This window comes from Wyeomyia smithii, chromosome 3 (assembly GCF_029784165.1).
Source record: "Wyeomyia smithii strain HCP4-BCI-WySm-NY-G18 chromosome 3, ASM2978416v1, whole genome shotgun sequence".
NCBI classification, from domain to species: domain Eukaryota; kingdom Metazoa; phylum Arthropoda; class Insecta; order Diptera; family Culicidae; genus Wyeomyia; species Wyeomyia smithii.
In genome coordinates this window covers 8362778-8382613 of record NC_073696.1, presented here as the reverse complement: position 1 = coordinate 8382613, position 19836 = coordinate 8362778, and the positions used below count along the sequence as shown (strand labels likewise).

The 19836-nt window shown below is 41.0% G+C and overlaps 1 protein-coding gene across 1 annotated transcript; it reads right to left on the bottom strand.

The window, feature by feature from the left end:
- Positions 1-476: 476 nt before the first annotated feature.
- Positions 477-19547, bottom strand: LOC129729396 (uncharacterized). Its single transcript, XM_055687945.1, has 6 exons — positions 19322-19547; positions 5182-5271; positions 5002-5115; positions 4861-4944; positions 3892-3999; positions 477-3820 (listed from the first exon to the last, which is right to left on the bottom strand). Exons 1-6 carry the CDS (start codon positions 19479-19481, stop codon positions 1842-1844), a joined length of 2535 nt encoding a protein of 844 aa, XP_055543920.1. The 5' UTR covers positions 19482-19547; the 3' UTR covers positions 477-1841.
- Positions 19548-19836: the final 289 nt, after the last annotated feature.

The window sequence follows — 19836 nt, the reverse complement described above, 5'->3', positions numbered from 1 at the left end:
ACCTTCGAAAAAAACAACTCCATGTACTTAGTACGCCTTGTCTTTGCGTCGACGGTGTGTCAATAATGGTTCTCTGTTAGGCCTTTGTTTTCTAGTAACAATTTCCATTAGATACTCCACTATTTTTACTATTAATCTTATAAATTGCCACAAAAAATTTAATTTCCACAACGATAAATTTTATGTTTACTATCTAGAGTAGCTTGCTTTGTTTGTCGTGTAGCGTGTATCCAAACGAATCGAAAAAACATCGCTTTGAATCGATTCGCGATCTTGCGGTTAACGCCGCTGTTGCTACTATTCGAGTTCAGTTATATTCGCCTTTCGTTATGCATCCAGGTCGTTATCTGATCAGTTGATCAATAAGATACGCGACGCTTTTCACGAAGGCCGCTGATAGTTTCGGACTGATATTCTATTCTAGCTTTTATCAGTTCATTCTTTCAACTCCTAGGATAAGAAAAATACAACGAAAATCACTGTTTCACTTTGAATTTATTCCTCAAATTTATCCGATTACTTCCTTTCTGCACGATGTATGCAAAACACGGAATGATATTGTATATATCCAATAGATTTTTAACTTTATTCTATTTAAAAAAATAAGATGAATGACTACTAACACTAAATTCAATTACAAGTATGACTCTTTCTTCAGTTAATTTCATCCTAACAGCGCTACGAACTAGAGGGCATCACTTATCACTAGGAGGGGAGAGGGGAGGGGGTAATGATTATAATAATCACTGCTTAGTACTAGCGATACAAATGCGAAAGAACTCCCACTGGCTGGCCGCAGGATGCTTCCGTCTGTAAGCGGAAATGCGAAACAGAACCGCCGCTTCTAGTTAGTTTCCGAAATGAACACACGAGGCAGACGCGAAGTCGCTCGATCGCTGCTACCCGGATCCGCCCATCGTCGGCAGCAGGCGGAGTTATAAATAGTCAATAAATAGCGATTTTCACCTTCAACTATTTCCTATAACAGTCTTAAACTTAATCTACGATTCAATTCGCTTTAGATTCAGGCTAGCAGTGACTCTGCTGCTGGTTGGGACTTCACTTCAGCACATCTTTTTCAATTCGATACTCTAGTCAACTAAATGATCTTGGTTCCTTCTATCCCATTCCTGTCGACATTAATTTGACGAAAAAGAAGAATTTTGGAGTTTGGTAGACTTGGTTTTTGTTGTGCGCACAAGTTGTGATAGAGTTTGTACATAAATTTGTGCTGATATTGCAGATGTTTGCTCTTCCGTACAACCATGTCTCTCAGCGCCGGTCATAACTAGAGTCCATATTGACTAGCTACTAGTATTCTATTCATCCTAACAAACAGGTGCAAGAGAGAAGGTTTCACTTTTCAAAGTTTCAATTCAGTTTGCCATTTTGGACAATATCGAAAAAATGAAAAGCTTTGATTGCACTTCTCTCTGGGACTGTCTACGAACCTCATTCTACTTTCGTCCTGGACCGCTAGAAGGACGTTTGCAATAATGGCACTAAAGTTAGCCATCTAGGGTGTTTGTTTTTCCTTTTGTTTTAGAAATTTGTCCCACTCTGAACATGAAGATGCGTCTTTCTATCTTCACACCACCAGACAAGAGGAATAATAAATAGTTCTTACCTCCTAATCAAGAAGAGAAAAAAATCGTTACTTCATTCAACTGGCACCATCTACTCGAACCCCTCGCAACAACTTTAGGCAGCGAGACTTCTTACACTTTTTTTTACTAATTACTCATCCAGTAAATTCGTTTAGCTACTGCCTATTAACTTCCGCTCAAATATCTTAACTGATTGAATTAATCTATCATCCTGTACCGATTGAGCCGCTGTGCTCAAACGGATGACTTGGCCTGTTTTGGTAGGGCATCTTCCACCGTACTATCGTCACTTTCGTCGTACTTGAGGCTCTCTACATCATTCTTCGGGTTGTGCTTGATGCTGTCCGATTCGGAAGCGCCTCCTTCCGAGGAATCGATTTCGTGCTGCTGCAGTTTGGTGGGAGCTGAAGTCGTTGCTTCCACATCTTTTTTTGTCGAGCTCAGCCCACTACCTTCCGGAGTATCAACGTATTCTTCTGAGTTCATTTTCAGCACATGCAACTCTCCCCCTCCACTGGATTCATCAACAAACTGAGCGTCACTGGTGGATGCGTTGTTTCGCTCCCACTCCGGTACCAAGTGCGGTTCACCAGGGGCCCTCAGCTGCTGTTTTGCCTCTTCCTTCAACCAAGACGGAGAATTGGTTACTTCCGACTCAAGTTCGACGGATCCTTCTGTGGTAGAAATAGTCGAGTTCTTGCGATAATCCAGTACCTCTGATAGAATTTTCGATGCTTCTCCATCCTCTTTGCGTTCACTTTTACTGAGAGAACCTTGCTGATCCACCTCGTCTGTGGTGTCCATCATAACGGATTGATCTCTCAGTGGAAGACTAAAATCTTCGGGAATCGGTTGGAAGCCGGGTTGGATGACATCGTGTTCATCTTCTTCAATGTACAGTTTGCTGTGAGTTGTCATATCGTCGGCTGGCAGATCTTTCGATGGTTTAGTTGGTTCAAGGCTATCTACGATCATGCTTGCTGCCGTATCCATTACTTCCGAGGAAATTCCTGGTCCTTCGGTGTAAAACTGCGTCTCATAAATTTCGTCTCCGGAAGCCTCAGAGCTTGCTGCGGATATGTGCAGGTCTGCTAGTGTAGTGCTACCTTCCTCACCACTTGCTGTGGCCAGTGAATTGACTGTCGTGTGTTCTTCCTCCAAAGCGGCAGATTTTTCGGAAGACGATCCCACCTGTATGAACTCTTCACTACTGGCGGACAGCTGATCCATTTGCGTATCATTTCGCTCCGCACTCTCAGGTGGTCCTTCCGTAAAGTGCTGCGTTTCGAAGACTTCTCCCGAGCCTAGATTTTCTGTCGAGCCGCCATGATAAATGGTCTCATAAGCAACGCTGGAGTCTGCCTGCGTAGACAGCATTTCCTCCTCTGAGTTCTTTAGTTTCATGTGCTTTGAGCTTTCCCGATTGTCCGGAGATCGGTCGGTAAACATCTCTTGATCGTAAGAAATATCATCCTCTCCACGTTGTAGTCCTTCGACTTCCTCTACCTGAATAACCGTGATTGGCTTTGGTTGATTGTGATCCACAATGACTAATTTATCGCCAATTTGCACCACCGCTGGCAGGGGATTTTCCTTCTTAGTTGATGATTCCGGTACACTTTCGGTTACTGTAGTGGAAGACGTTGTCGCAGTGGTTTTCGGACTGCTAGCATCTGACGAACCTTCAACATTATCCGGAAGATCTGATACGCCAGCTGTTGAACTTTCACCTGATTCGGTTACCTCGGCAGTACCATTCATCACCATGTCCTCGTCCGTGTGCCGAGCGTTCTTCGCCCCTTCGTCTCCATCGTCGGTTACGTTCATATCCATGTGTTCCAGATTATTTGCTTCCTCACCGTAGGAAACGGACGAAGCTGTCGTTGGGCGACCGGCGTCGTCGTTACCGATCGGAGCCACCACCGTCGTGGTTGTAGACATTTTCGGTCGATTGTCCGTCAAGCGAATTTCTTCCGGTTTAGTGATTTCCTTGATTTTGATACCCAGCGGATTATTGTTTGCCGGTGGCATTGGTAATTTGAGTGTTGTGCTTTCATTACCAGCACCGGAAGACGACGTGGTGGCCGCACTGGTCGTTGACGTTGCGCCATTTGGATGATTCCGTTCCAGCAGGCCTTCCGCGTCGATTTCGGTTTCTTTGACTTCAATGAATTCTTCCTTCGCAGAGCTGGCTTCCGTGATTTTGGAGCTTTCTAAAAAAAAAAATAAAAGAAGATGGTACAGTGTCGTGGTAAAAGTTTAGATAATTAACTGAAATTGTTACCTAGAGGAGGACAGTTGTCATACTCGGGGCAGCAGCGACCCGTGATGAATTTGGGCTCACAATCGTGTCGCTTGTAGCATGTTACCTGGCTGCAGCTGATTTCGCCTCCTGCAATATAAGACATCGATACATCAATTAGCTACCCTTATTTGAATTTAGAAATATAAATCATAATACGAAATTCGATTAGGACACTTCCTTCCTCCTAGAAGCTGATCGATCGGATCGAAGTAAACACTGCTAATAACATGGACAGTTGCCAATTTTTGTTTGAATTTAAGGCCCAAATACTCACACGGCGTAATGACATCTTTTTCATATAAGTTAAAAGGCGTGATCGCGCCATCCGCGAGGACGCCTTCTAACCAGAACCTTTTGGCTTCGCCTGCTGACAAAGTAGGTGGTCGACTGCCGCCTTCTACTCTGTCATTCCAAGCATAGTTGTCTCAGCGTGCATAAGGTTTGTGTAGAACCTGGGACTACTATGATTAGAACGGCAGTACGGCGCACTAAATAGCCTTCCGTGTAGACGCATCATGCTATTCATTTCTGTTGTATAATTTTCCGCCTACTGGTGATTCGAGTTTTGATCAAGCAGTATGTTGTTTTATTTTTTCCTCCAACAAACATGAACAAACATAAATTGGAAGCCATGACGACAAGAAGATGTGCACATGGCGGAGCTCAAGACGGCGCGATTGCGCTTTCCGCGCAGTCAAGTGGAGGGTGGGAGATGCTAGAAGGCACATTGGAAGGGTTCAAGAAGGTACTGACAATTTTCGTCAGGAAGGCGTTGTAACGCAGTGTGTGTATTTCTGCCTTCAACTGTTTATCTAGCAGTCGTCCGGTCAACTAAGGATTTTTGTTATTTTATAAGAAAATAGGTTCTTATTGAATTATAAATGCCTTGAGAACCAAGATTTATCTTGGACAATCAGCATCGATCATCGCAAAATTGTAAAAACTCACCTTGACAGTAACAGGCACGGCATGGCGTCTCAGGATCGAAAACTTTTTCACCGTTTGTGTAGGTTTTCCCATTCCTTTGACACTCTACAAGAAGAAAGAACAATTACCTTTTAATAATGTCTCCGCAGCCTGCAGGCTTACCACACTGATAGTCTGGACAGCACTCCCCAGTCTTTTGGATCGCTCGGCATCCTGGTTTCTTGTCGCACACGATGCTCACCCGAGAAACCTGCGTACCATCGTACAAACACGTATCTAGTAGAGGAACAAAGTTATAAAATTAATTGTTACGAAGTAATAAAATCACACGCGAGCACGTACCGATAAAATTGGTAGTTACATTCTGTACACTCGTGTCCGGAATCTCGCTGTAGATCTCCCGCATCATCCGGCGGGGTCTGATCACCGGTCCTGTAAAGGAAAAAGTAGAGAAAAAAATATGAATGAAAGCAAAAGCACCCACAAATAGAACAAACAGCACAAGTGAAAGCATTCAGTCTCAGTATAATGCTTCTCTCCTTGGCTTACAAGTGCACTCGCGTGCGCGTGAGCTTTTCGCTTGTGTGCTCTCGTTGTGTTTGAATAACTGCATCGGTTTGTAAAAAAAAAAAAAAAAAAAAACAGATGAAAAATGGCCAACCATTAATGCTCCATCAGCATTAACATTACCCCATCGTAAAGCTGTCGGCCATTTCGAGCAAACACAGAAAGTGAAAGTGGCGCTATTCCTTGAACATCGAACATGATTCATGAACATGATTTGTTCTTCGCGAGATTAAGAGAAATAGAAACTGAAAACCATACCGTTCAAATTTAGCTGGGAAATTTAAAATTCACGCCGTATTGTTAACTGAAGTGTCAGTTTTTTTTCCTATTAATTTCTGCTAGTTTCTAAACACAAAATTATTCCCTCCCGAGGGCTTTCAATCTGCAATATTAAACAACAAGTGCTCAGCCGCGTGACAACACAGCATAGACAGGGGGTAAACACGGTCAATGTGGGAAATAAATATATGTATTTTGTTTTAAATTGCCCTACCCAGCGCACCGCAATGGGACCTCATTTAATCAATTATCTCGTCAGTCGATGTTTTGTTTGTAGAATCTAGGAAAATGTGCGAACATTGGTGAGCATTAGCGCGCCCAATCGAGGCATTCATAACACCGCATCAGATCCGATGCGTGCTTTTGCTGCTGTCACGCAAAGTTTTTTAGTGCGTCGTGAAACGCGACCTGGTCGGCCAGTATTAAACTGTAGATAGGTAAAAGCTCCAGGTATGGCAAGAGAAGTAGCGTAATGAGAATCTTAACACAGTTTCTTTGTTCACCACCAATATAATCTCAAAAATGTCAGCGCATTTTTTTAAATCACTCAATTAAAAGCAAAACCCCGATTATGAGATTGTCATAACCTAGTAAGTCTAGCGAAAACACCGTATTACAAATCTAATGTTTATTTCTAGTATAGTTCATTTCATTTTTCTATTATTTTAGATTTATGTAAATAGAGCTATGATGAGACTAACTACAGTTTTTGCAAAAAAATTATACATGCAACAATAGTTAATTATAAATGAAGATAAAATATCTGTGGTAAAAATGCTTCAGATGTGCGAATCTCTTTCTACTTGCAATAAAATATTTTTCTTTGGACGTCATATTATTATAAACGTTTTAAAAAAATCGATATTTTGTTTTAGATGATACTTCTAGGGCTTTTGATAGGAAAAGTGAAATCCTTTGCTACCCGGAATAGTAAAATAGTCAGCGGATCGTTCTAAGCAAGATTAGCAGCATTTTTTATTCGAGGTCCTTTGTTCGTTTGTTTGTTTCGAAGTCACACTTGAAGATTTAAAAAATTATCGAAAAAATATCTATTTCAGATTACGTGTCAAAAACTCCGAATAGCGCTTGAAGCGCTATCTAGCTACGGATTAACAAGCAAAGTAGAAAAAATGTTTATCAAAATTGCACCAGAATGAACACCATGCCTTTTAAATCTCTTATTTGAAAATTCTTCTAGCAAGTATTTTTTACTTCCAGCTATGCAAATATATAGAAACTTGTACCACACTTTGGGGCCCCCACAAAAGTTGACTTCCAACAAAAAAATTCGTGACAATATGAAAAAACTAGAATTAAGACACAACTAACACAATCTATCTATAACCTTTCTTTAACTTTTATTTTTGTATGACATGTTCCCTATTTGAAATTTTGACTACTGAAAAGGGCCTCGGCATATTGCTTGCCCCCCGGGCCCCCACAACCCTTAATCCGGCCTTGAATAGAAACCACGCACACGTGTACCTGGCCCCAACATAATCTTTACTGTTGGTCTTAACCGGTTTCGAACCGTACAATTAAATACTCATTTTATATTTACTAGACAACCCATACTTGCAACTTTGTTTGTTGGGTTAAAATATAATAACTTTCGTTTTTCTTTCAAGTAAACCACACACATTTGTGCGTGACCCCAGCGGCCTTTCTCTATAGTATGCTGGTTCAAACTGGGTCCACATCGTGTAGTATAACATCTTGCATTTCACTGCGATGTAGCACACAGACCTCAAACCTGTGCATGGCCCTTCCTAGTTATTGTTGTTAGTTTAAATCGGTCGCAAATCAGAAGTTTAAATAATTTTGTGCTCCATCAAAATAGATCGCTCAACCTTGCGCGTGGCTCCAAAAGCATTCGTACAGTGTGCTGGTCTAAACCGATACTGAATATGATCAAGCTAAATGTGCATCTAGAAATGCGGGCTTAACAGAGAATAAACCGGAAATAGATTAATAGAGACAGATATAAACTATATGATCGCATCACTTATCAAGATGACTCCTGAGCGAACGTACCTTTCCCACTGACAAAAATCTCCCTCCTGTGACATTTTGTGAAGAAGCAGAGGTTAACATGGTCTGCAACAGTAAAGGTCACACCAACATCTCTTCCAAGCAGACGTCCTTGATTGTTGGTTTCTTTTAAGTTCTTTTTCCACTTCCACTAGACTTAAAAATCTTTCAATGCGGTTCTCGAAACAACATCTTCCCTATCAACGTTCAGGATTACTCTCTCAATTTTCATATCAGATTAACACCATTTTTTTACATATTTTTTTTTTTGTTTTGTTCGAGTCGATGTTCCCCATTCTACGAAAAAGTCATTTCCTGAGAACAGGAATCTTTCAAAAACTCCTAACTATAAGCGTAAAAAAATTGAAAAAGAATGTTTGTTTTAGGACAAGGTGAACTTAAAATTTTTTTTCGAAGATTTGGTGGAATTTTATGAAGTTGATATGTAAATCGTGATAATTTTTGGTTTTAAACATAGAATTACGTTTTACACAACATATTTGAAAGAAGGCGCAAAATTAAATACCAAAAACATTGAGAGGGTCACGAAAGTTGTCCAGTTTCAAATGCTAATAATTCAGTCAGTTTTCAACGGATTCCCTTCATTCTTGCAGTAATTGATTAGAAAATTTGCTAAGCGTCCACCAAAAGTGGACAATTGTGATTTTTAGATGGTCACCATTGTATTATTGGAAATTGTAGAGCCTTGTTTTCAACGCAACAATAATGGGGCTTATCACGGATGTCACCTCACGGTAGAACGAAGTGAAAAAATCTCACGGTGGAAAAAGACACGTGCAAATCAAATAGGAATCACTTTCAACGTGCCTATTACGGTTAACATCTCACCGTGGAGTGACTCCCGTAATAAGCCCCAATATCGCACTTTTGAATGCAAATTTCAACTTATCAGAGCTGAAAACAAGGCCATGGATGATTTCCAGAAGCCGGAAATCGACTCCAGAAGTCATTTTGAATTCCAAATGGCTAGTTCCAGCTTCTGAAAAACAGCCTAAAATGAAAACTTAGCGACGCTGATCGCTAATCCGCTAATTGTCAAAATTAGCTCGAGAATCACTAAACGCTTAACCCTATTAGCGGAACTATCTCTAATCGGTAACTTATTAATACGAAGATTGTCATATAGCTATGTTTATTGCTCATAAAAACAAACGAAAATAATTAGTTTTAAGTGCTGTTACAATAAGAGGTTCAAAATTCATAAAAAAACACATGAGGATTTTGTGGAAATAAGGAGCAACAAAAGTGATTCTGCATGTATGTAAAATAAATACTTTAAGAAAAGTTTTAATGGAAACTTAAATAACGTTTGCACTACAATTAATTAAAATCGCCGACAAAGTGCCGGACTATCCATGCAGCATCCATCATAGTAACCGATGAGTCAGCAGAAAAAAAATGACAGTTTTATCAGAGGAACTCTAACCGTGATGGCGAAAACAGAGAAGCTACTCCGTTCAGAAGTGGGCGCGTTTAAAGAACGGTACCCCGCCGCGTCGAAAATGAACATCGTGCGGCACTTTGTGGACGCCAAATACGCCCGTTACGGCATTTACAACATCCTGGCACTATTGGACAACAATCATCGAAAGAAAGCACGGTTCCAGCTGGCCGACGACCCTCAGCAAAAAGAAACCTCAAAGGATATTGAAGAGGAAGACCGAGGGAGAAGTGACTACATCGCTGCGTGCGCTTGGCCGGGAGGTCAGTGCAACCAGCCAAACAGTGAAAAAATACCTGACGAACATGGACATACATGTCAGGAAGCGACAGTCCCGTCCACTGGTCTCGGAGCTGCTGGCAATGACGCAGCAGCAGCGGCTGAACAAGATGAACGATGGACGACGAGACCTATCTCACCCTGGATGGCAACGACTGGCAGGGCACATTGTATTTTACTACCCCAATGAAGGAAGAGAGCTCCGAGGTGAAGTTCATTTCATACACGTTTCTCCAAAAAGCTGTGGCTGAAAATCTACGAATCATCCAAAGCCGCCCTTCGTTCGATCCGGACTAACCATGAACGGGGAAATTTATAGTACGTAGTGGCAATCGGAAGTTGCGTCGTTCATCAACAAATACCATAAGGGCGAGAACGCGCAATTCTGGCGTCGACCCACTACTCAAAGCGATCGTTGGAGATGGAGCGGCTGAATATCTATGTGGTACTCAAGTCGGCGAACTCGCTCAACGTCCCCTAGCTTTATCGAGAATTTCCGGCCAAACCTGAAGCGTAAGATCTATTCCAACAATTTTGTCACGAAAACTTAGGATGAATTGATGAATAAAACGAAAAAAGGACTTATATCATGCCTACACTCATGTTTTCGTCCGCCATGGCGAAGTTTCCGGTTAACTGCCGGAAGGGCACCTGCAAGAGCATAGATTTTTTTTTGCACGTAGACTCTATAGATTAAAAAATTTAATCTATATCACCTTGTGCATGTTTTTCAGAATACTCTTGTGGCTTGTACGATAACTGGAATCCCATTCTAGGGTAAAAAGACTGACTTGCAGTACGACACAAGTGAGGAATTCTAGACAATAAACACAATTTAACGTTGTTTGAATGAAACATACGTTCCATAAGTAACTTTCGCAGTAAAGTATGCTTATTATTCGAGGCAATTTATGGACGCCATCAGTGACTCATAGTTTTTTGAAGAGGTTTTTTTTTGCTTTTCTACAAAACTAGCGAAACGCCAAAATTTTAGCGTCGCTAACAGTTTGCTAACCAGCCCAAAACTTAGAGGTATTTCCGTAATCAAGATGATGCACAGAGACCCAAAATCCGGCTTGTAAACGATCAACACTTCCATTTGATTTCGTTTCCTTAGTGTGTGTGTCGCAGTAGGCATTTGCTCGTGAATGCCGAACAACCGTCGCCTCTCACGCAAATGACAGTTAATCAATTGACACTCGCGTATCGAAAAGATGCACACTGTCATTCGCGATGTTATTTTGGCCTATTTCTGTTTACTCTATTTATGTTGAGAAGTATTTTTACAAGATCAATGATATGAATAATATCCAAAATCTCCGCTCATCACGTAAGTAATTCTCATTTCTATAACAAATGTCAATATACATGAGGAAAAAACGTCTTGGTTGCGAGTCGAGTATTTTGACATGTTTATTCAAGAATGTATTTAGCCAGCGAGCCTTGCCACCGTCAAAAGCAAAAGAGGATGATTATCGCAGTGCAAAGTTGTTCTACGATTTACAAGCCTGCCCACAATCGACTTCACACGCTATATTATTATCCAAGGTGGTAACTTCCGGTTTTTGGAGAGCAAAAATGGCCAAACTCCACCCAATATGGAAATTTCCGGAACAAGGATAATGTCAAGAAACCGGAAATCAACTTTAGACACCATTTTGAAGTTCAAGATGGTTACTTCCGGTTTCTGAAAAAAGCCTGTATGTGGGGATTAGGGTAGGGCAAAAAGATCTGTTGTCTAGAACCAAGTTTTTTGGTTTCTTTTGGGACCCCAAATAATCCTAAACTTAGCGGAAGAATAACTAGCCTGCTGGTAGTATTCGCAAAAAAAATGATTTCCAGCCATAAGTGTGCGTACTTGGCGTTAGCCAACGCGTGTACTTGTGTGTGGACTGTGGGAAGATAATGCTTTTCTTGCTCTCGCGGCTGGTAAATGGATTATGTATAGCAGAGCAGACAGCCGGCGGCAGCTGGTTGCTGACAGTTCTACTACGGCTTTGCGCTCAGTAGAAGGGGCGCAAAGCTTTCATATGGCTCTCGCTTGCGGTGTCTGATCAACAAAATTAGCATCAGCTTTTTGCTTGAAGTAAAAAAAAGAGCGGCAGATCACTTACTTATTTTGAAAAAGCATCTCTTTAGATCAGTTCGAAATGCTCACCTCTAGACTGAACCACTGCGATCATTATTTGATCTATTGTAGTATGCCCCAACTTACTCTAAGTGGCCGTACATCACTATTTGGCGAGTTGATATCCTTGCTACATTGCACCTTAATCCCAGTTAGGCAACGCACTCTGTATGAAGTTTATTACCTCACCGGGATTTTCCCTCCAAATATCGGCAGGTTCTACGTGTCCCTTACCGAAGATACGCCATCTGTGTTGCATCAATACTCGCCATTCGCGAGAAGATGTTCCGGTGTTTCGCTTTCGATGCCACAACGGCGACATTTATAATCATCAAGTCTGCCTAGCTTCTTAAGATGATACTCAAGGTTTTCCCATAGAAACCTTCATACAAATTTGAAATGCAAAGCGCCAAGCTAAAAAAAAAACAATCGACTTCCGATGAATCTAAGATCATTTGAGGCCCCACATATAACAAAAAAAAATTGGTAATGGCTTTGTACTATCAAGTTTAATTCACTCTAATGAGTATCTCCGGAACCGGTAAAAATCATAAACCAATCCCATTTACCGTTTCGGATCTAGAGTCGACTACATTACTTGCAGAGAAATGTTTAATTAGTGTTGGATTAAACTTACTCACATAAACATGTAGATTCAAGATATTGTAACCTTATCATTAGAGAGACTTGAAAGAGAATTCTTACTGAAATTTACCCCTTCGGACCATCAAAATGATCAGTTCCAATCGAGTGTAATTCCTAACATATTACAAGAAACACACGCTATTACACTGCCATAATCTCGCATACTAACGTATGCGCCAAAGTTGTTGATTTGGTTTTTGCGATCAAACGATAGAACATACACAATTTGATCTATGAATGATAAGATTATTTCTTACAATGTGCTAGCTAAAATCTTATCTCTACGGAATAAACTATTTGATTATTTCCTAATACTAAACGAAACATATGTCACCAATTGAAACCCACCTTCGCAGTGCCTCAATTAGTGAACGGTCATGTATGTTAATTGTCCAAAACCAAAAACGGACGTGTGTCCTAGTAATTGAGGTTAAATCCGTCACAGACTGCGATTCTATGCACTGCATCGCCGCTTGAATGACAAACGCTTCGTACGCTTGCGGGTTTTAAAAACAACAACCGAAATGTTCTACGCTATTCTAACCGAACGTTATTAGCAAGGTTAGGAGGCTACCGCCGAAAACAAACTTGGCTAGAGCTGAGACTGGTGCCGAAGTGGCCGTCTGCGTTTCGGAAACAACCTGCAAAGTCATGGCATATTTGGCAACATGTGAAGGCAAGCACGAAGATGCGGATGTGAATATTATCGCGTGTAGAAAAGCTGACCGACTAAAGATGAGGTTGGATGGACAGCACAAATTGTAGGTGCAAAGCCAGCTGGAATACATATTTGCTTCTGTTCCAATCGTAAAGTTGTAATATCTACATGGATATTCGTCATGAACCATGATTCGCAGTAAGACATGAACAATTTTTATAAATTTTTAATACTGCTGATTTTTATTAGAAATCAAACTTATCCCGTAGTTTCCCAACGACATTATTTGATGAAAAAAAATTATCCAGTGTTAAGATTTAAACCAAATTCTAGTGGATGAATGATTCCTGCACAATAAGCTTCATCATCACGAGAAGCTGCAAATTACGTTAAACAATTAACAGATTGGGTGTTAAATTAAAGGCGGAAATCAATTTTACCATTAACCGGTCTAGACTGGAGCAAATTAAAATTCAACCTCGTGGGAAACTGAGAGGTTAAAATTATTAGTTCTTTATCATGGTTGGAATAACCCTGCATAGACTAACAGTCCGAGATTTCTGTATCACTAGCATAAAGAATTTCAATTCCAGACTATACGTAAATAAACGACTGATTATTTTGTTTACGACTGGTAAACATGATCAAACGGAATTTCACGCCGCTCACTTATTCAATTTAACGCCAGTGGCACGTGTCACGTACACTAAGGCATCTCAATGCGTTACAGTACACAGCACTGACAGCGAACACCGCGCACTTTGCTCCACTAACCACAAATTGCAGGCTTAGGAACGGAACGACGATCCATCATCAGTCAGGCGGCAGACAGTAACCGGCGATGATGCGACACTTGGCAGTTTACCAATCTAAAACCACGAGGCACATTATTCGGCGCTACTCCGTATCCGGTACATAACCTTGAACTGCAGAATAATCGGGCCTGAGCTGCGACTTCTTACATGCGACACGCGATTGATGTGAACCACAGATTACGGACTTTCTTTTGTGCATGGGCTTTAGCCACTAGAACGGCCGGTCAACATTGAATTGACTATGCATGAGTCTATTTTTGACCGACCTTTACAGAATTTTGTTCACAATGTTTTGATTAGAATCTTATTATGGTTATTTTTGATGCTTGCTCTATCGATTAGAAATTGTAGTGTAGGAGAAATCCTATTGTTTACTCGGTGAATAAGGCGGCATCTGTGAGCTTAACCCAGAACTCGATAATTCAAGGTCACTCTGTTCGTATGGATGAGTTGTAAAAAAACCAAGAAAATGTATGCAAATGTTTGCGAATGCAATGACAAATAGTTTAACATTAAAGCCGCTTGTTTGTAGCAGAAAAGATGCGAACCTTCTCTTTAAACCAGAGCTGAAGACAGAACTGTTTTCTCCCGGCTTTGTTTGAAAGCAACGATAATGCGTTTGGAGTGCTCTTCGATCGCGATTCTCTGAGCCGATATGATTCATAAACATGCAGATTCATGAACCGAGCCCATATATATCGATTAGCAAAGCGATACTTTTCGACTGACTGGGTCAGAAATGTATGCACCATTGCACCGGCAGGTGAGACATAGCAAGAAAAACAACAACGAACAAATGCACAAGTGTTTTCCCTTCGCTTGTTCATGGTTTGACGCACCGTCAAAGATAAAGACAAAATAAAATATTTGCACTCATAACGGTTCGCTGACGGCGGTCACACTTGTGGCCCTGAAAATTTCCCAAGCTAGAAAAAGTAGAAGTATGGTAACTAATTAATTATCCAGCCCACAACATTGTTGTTTTCGATACAAATGATTTTACCAAAACTGTGGTATGAACAATCTTTCAAATGCATTTCCCCAACTGTGAATAGGTGCTAGAAAATTGATACGTCCAGAGATTTTATTATTTTCTGCCGCACATCATGCACAATTATAATAACCACAAAACACTCATCGGTCATCGGTACCGAGTCTGGGTGAATCCGGAACTGGTTGCTCATTCGATGATTGTATCCCCGGCCAGCCAGGTCAGTTAGTTAACTAACGAAGTTGATTACAGTCATCCACCCGTTAATTTGAAGCTTAATCGAAAAAAATGATGTGTATAAACTATTCCAATCTAATAACATATCACATTCCAGCAGCTCTAACATTAAAATTTGCATACATAGTCAGGTTGGGCTGGCTAACCCTCTATCTCCCGTTCTCTCTCTCTCTCTCTCTCTTTACCTCTCCCTCTCGTTCTGGGGTGGCAGTAGTGATTCGGATTTCTACATTCGATCACAAGCTGGGAAGGCCATATTTTTTACAGTCTCGAGTGTTGTTCTTCCCCGGTGCTGAGAAAAGTGTTGAATTTACAAGAATAAACTACACTTGTGAGCAACTGAAAATTTCCAAATATTGATTGTTAAGACCTTTGTGATGAATGGTTTTTCCTATCCTCGTAAGACAGTTAGATAATCAAAGTTTTCGTTTTTATCATTGGAATTGCTGATATTGATCAAAATTCAAGAGTGGCTGGAGCGCATCGAGAGTTAAAAAAAATACGGAAATGCTGCTCTAACTGAAAAACAATTCCGTGATTGGTTCCGTCGCTTCAAAAAACGGTAATTTCGATGTTACGACTGACCAAAAACTTTCGAAGACGCTGAATTTGAGGAATTGCTCGATGATGTTGAAGGAAATACTTTAGATTATCTAGAACTATAGAACTGTTTTGTAATTCTAGATTCTTATTTATTTAACATAGAGTCAGTCCTGACAGGCTACCGCTCTTGAACCATTATCATTATGGGTATTTATCTCGAGCTTGTAAACAAACACTCAGCCATAAAAATACTCATCTCTATTAACGAATAATGGAAGATACATACTTTACGGCTGGGTATTCGTATACGAGCTCGATGTAAAGACCCCTATTATATATTTTGACGTAAAATTACGTCGCACGCAACATATATATGAGTACAAATAGAAAAACCGAAAACATCGAGAGCGTCACGAAAACCCACTTTCAAGTGCTTAAAAACTCAGTCAGTTTCCAACTGATTTTTTTCTTTCTTACAGGAATCGATTGGAAAATAAGCTATGCGTCCACTAAACTGCGGAAAATTGTGAATTGGTGATACCATTGTACTGTTGAACAATGTAGAGCCTTATAAAACACCTGTTTTGACTAATAGGAGGTGAAACATCAATCAAAAATTTGTTCAACCTAAAACCTCTCTTTGAATTGAATTTAGCAATTTAACTTGACTGAATTTTTGGCCTCAGCTCTACTTGAATAATGTCATTTTACGGTTCGAAGCATATTACTTTTAAAAAGGCGTTTTTTTTTCAATTTAAAGGCTCTGAAATAATTTTCTACATTCTACTTCAGCGTCAAGTCGTTCAAAATATTTGTTTGTTTCCAACTCTTCCTCTTCATTCAAGTGGAACCACTTGCCACAAGAACAGTAAGTAGTCGCCCGGAGCTTAACCTGGCGAAAATGGCTATGACAGTTGTCCAAAAGGGCAAAAAGTGGGTTTCACAACCCGAATTGGCTACGAAGGGCCAGTGATAAACAGCAAAAAAATCTCCGAAATATTGATCAGAACTTGCGTAAAATATTTATTAGACGCCATATTGCCGTTCTAACTGCGTCTTGCGGTGTGAAAACTATCATCAAATGGCATGATGCGGTACTATATTCAAGAGACACGCTCCGTCAATTGGGACAGTCATCAGTTTTATTTTAAATGACACGATGAACACTAGACGGGAAAGAAACCCCTTATCAAATTTGCTTGACAGCGAAAATGTTCATCGTGATTCGTAAAAGAAATCAAAGGAGTCAAAGGAGATGAAAGTGTTCGAATCGCAATGACTGCGCGAAATTTGTAGTTTCATTGTTATGTTTAGAAAATGCCATGCCTCTAAAGAGGAATGATTTCACAGCGTTCCGACATCCTTAGGACGTGACCGTCCCACCGCAACCTATTGATTTTCGCCAGGTGCAGCTCATGGTTCATGCGCCGTCGCATTCTCCATCGTCCATCTGTACTTCATCGTAGCACCTTCCGTTCGACAACTCCAAGAGCGTTAAGGTCCTCCGCGAGAAGCGTTGTTGTCTCGATTCCGGCTCACACCCTCAAGAGCTATGTTAAACAGCAAACAAGAAGGTACATCGCCTTGCCATAATGGCCTTGATCAATCTGGTTAGTTTATCTGGAAGTCCGTTTTCGTGCATGATCTGCCATAGCTGTTCTCGATCGACTGTATCATAGGCCGCCGTAAAGTCGATGAAGATGTGATGATCGGAACGTTGTACTCGCGACATTTTTGTAAGATCTGTCGGATGGAGAAGATCTGGTCCTTGGTGGCACAGGCTCCCATAAAGCCCGCTTGGTACTGGCACACGAACCTCCTGGTTAAAGGTGATAGACGACTGTGAGAGTATTCTGTAGGTAGCATTGATAAGCGAGATACCGCGGTAGTTGCGGCACTCCAGCTTGTCGCCCTTCTTGTAGGTGGGGCAGACGACTCCCAAATCCTGGAAATGACCCATTGCAGCGCTCTAGCTAGCGCCTCTCTCCCATGTTTGAAGAGGTCGTTCGGCAGTCCGTCTTTGCCTGCGGCTTTGTTGTTCTTCAGCTTCTCATTCTCACCAAGAACGTCATGAACATCGGGGGCTGGTACTCGGTCATCTGCTGCTTCCTGTTCCGCTTCTGTTTACTGTATCGCCATTCAAGCGTCCATCGCAGTACCCCTTACTCCTTACACCTGTCGACCACCTCGCTGGCATCCGTAAGAAGGTTCTCATCCGAGATTAGTTTACCTTCTCATGAAACTTCCGCGTATCACTGGCACGATACAGCTGCTCCAGTTCCTCATGTTTACGATCCTCTTGCTAGCGCAAGTAATAGTAATAGTTACCTAAATTCTAGTTTTTGTACTTAACTTTTGTTAGCTGCATTTCACAAGAAAATGTTATACGGGGAATTGTTGGGGCATACAAAATAACACAATTTTGCTAAAGACCATATATTTCCAGGACTTTTCTTTAGAAAGTTATAGCATATTGCAGCTTATTTTTTCGATAACTTCAAGAACGTATAGGGTAAAAAGGGGCAAGTGGAATCATGGTGTCAATACTTTTCCTTAAAATTCTGTTCAAGTGATACAAATTGTTAGAAGTTCCATTCGTCTCAATCTACTCACTTTTACCCTGTACGTTCTTAAAGTTATCGGAAAAAGTTAAACTAAAATATGCTATGACTTTGTAAGGAAAAGTGCTGGAGAATAACTTTAGAATAATTATCTTGTGAAATGCAACTAACGAGGCATTTTTAGGATAACGCGGTTCATTCATATCAACAATTGTTCCGAAGTGATGTTGGACTAACAAGCCAGTCGTCGCTTGGGAGAGATGGGTAATGTAATAGGATCGTAGCGCTAGCTGCGCCATTGTCCCATACACACCACCAGCTGGCTGCAAAAGCTGTGTCAAATAAACAGCAAAACAAGAGTTACCTCGGCTCTTATTCGATATAAAGGGAACAGTCGGGCAACCCCAAAGATTCTTGAATTGCAACGCCATCTCTATGTCAGGGCAAAGGCTATTCAACCCATGTAGTATGAAACAGTAGGACACTCTATTCATGCTTTTCTCACCGGTTACGTATAGGTCCTCTCTACACTGCACTATTTGCTCTACAATCATTAAAAGCAGTTTTCTCGAAACAAATATTTCCTAATTGGAGTGCAAAATTATTATCTCAATTTTCATCAGATTGACTCTATTTTTTTGAATTTTGGTAGTTGTTGTAGTAATTTTGTTCTAAATTTATTCAAATGACTTGACCCTCGAAAATGGACAAAAATGGAATTAAAAAATCATGTTTATGATACCACATTAGAATGATTCACCAAATCATATGTGAATCATGTTAATGTTTGTTAGGCATCTTCAACTTGATTTTCCTTTAGTGTTGTCCATTCCCTAAGGGTCAAAAAATCAAAATTTCGTAGTACGCTTTGTAGTACCTCTAAATCATGCCCGATTGAGCTGAAATTTTGCACAAGTCATTTTTTTGGCCAATAAACGAAATGTAAATGGCAGGTCTTCAAATTCGATGATGAAATTTTTCCCATACTTGTCATTACGCATATGCAAAACAGATTCAGTTTTTAAAACTCGGGGGAATTCATCACAAATGCCAATGAGATGATGATGAATAATACGATTATAATATGTTTATTTTTGCTCAAGATGCAAAATTACGCGCCTTGCTACAAGTTAGACACCGCTACCCTGCTGGGAGTGTTTCGCTTATCGTCGACTTGCTCTAGCGCCACCCGACTACGACCGGTCACTATTGTGCAGGAGGCCGCGGCGGGTCATGTGCAGCAAGCAGGAGGAAGATTGTGTAGACAGATGCGTGCCTCTAATTACCTGTTTGTACTACTGACATCGATGTGCAGAGGAGCATCAGTGTGAGCAGCGTGGGAGCAGCCGATGACGAAGTGGAGGAGAAGGATGAGCAGTTGCTCTTTGATAGTGCGATTCCCGGCGCCGCCGGTAGTCGCTGCCGGCGCTCGACGAAGCTTTTCATCGTTGAGACTTGTTGTGTTACGCCGTTCCAAGGTTCGGTCAAGTCGACGAATGAGGGTAGAGCGTGCCTGCAATCAAAAGAGGGAACACACAAAAAAACAAAAGGTTATTAAAACGAATTAGAACATCAATATTGGTTACCGCAAGACGGTGGAACCAATTAAATTATAACGGAATCAGGTGTGGTCCAAGTGCGACATTAGCCGACCCGGTTTAGCAGTCCCACAGCGCGATTGACAGAAATGTTAGTGAACTTGAATAGTATTACGCGCTCTGACTGACTGTGCGCTCCTGCCTGCCTGCGCGAACTCCAACTTCAATCATCGCCAATTGCCTTCCCTTATCCGTGAGCGTGT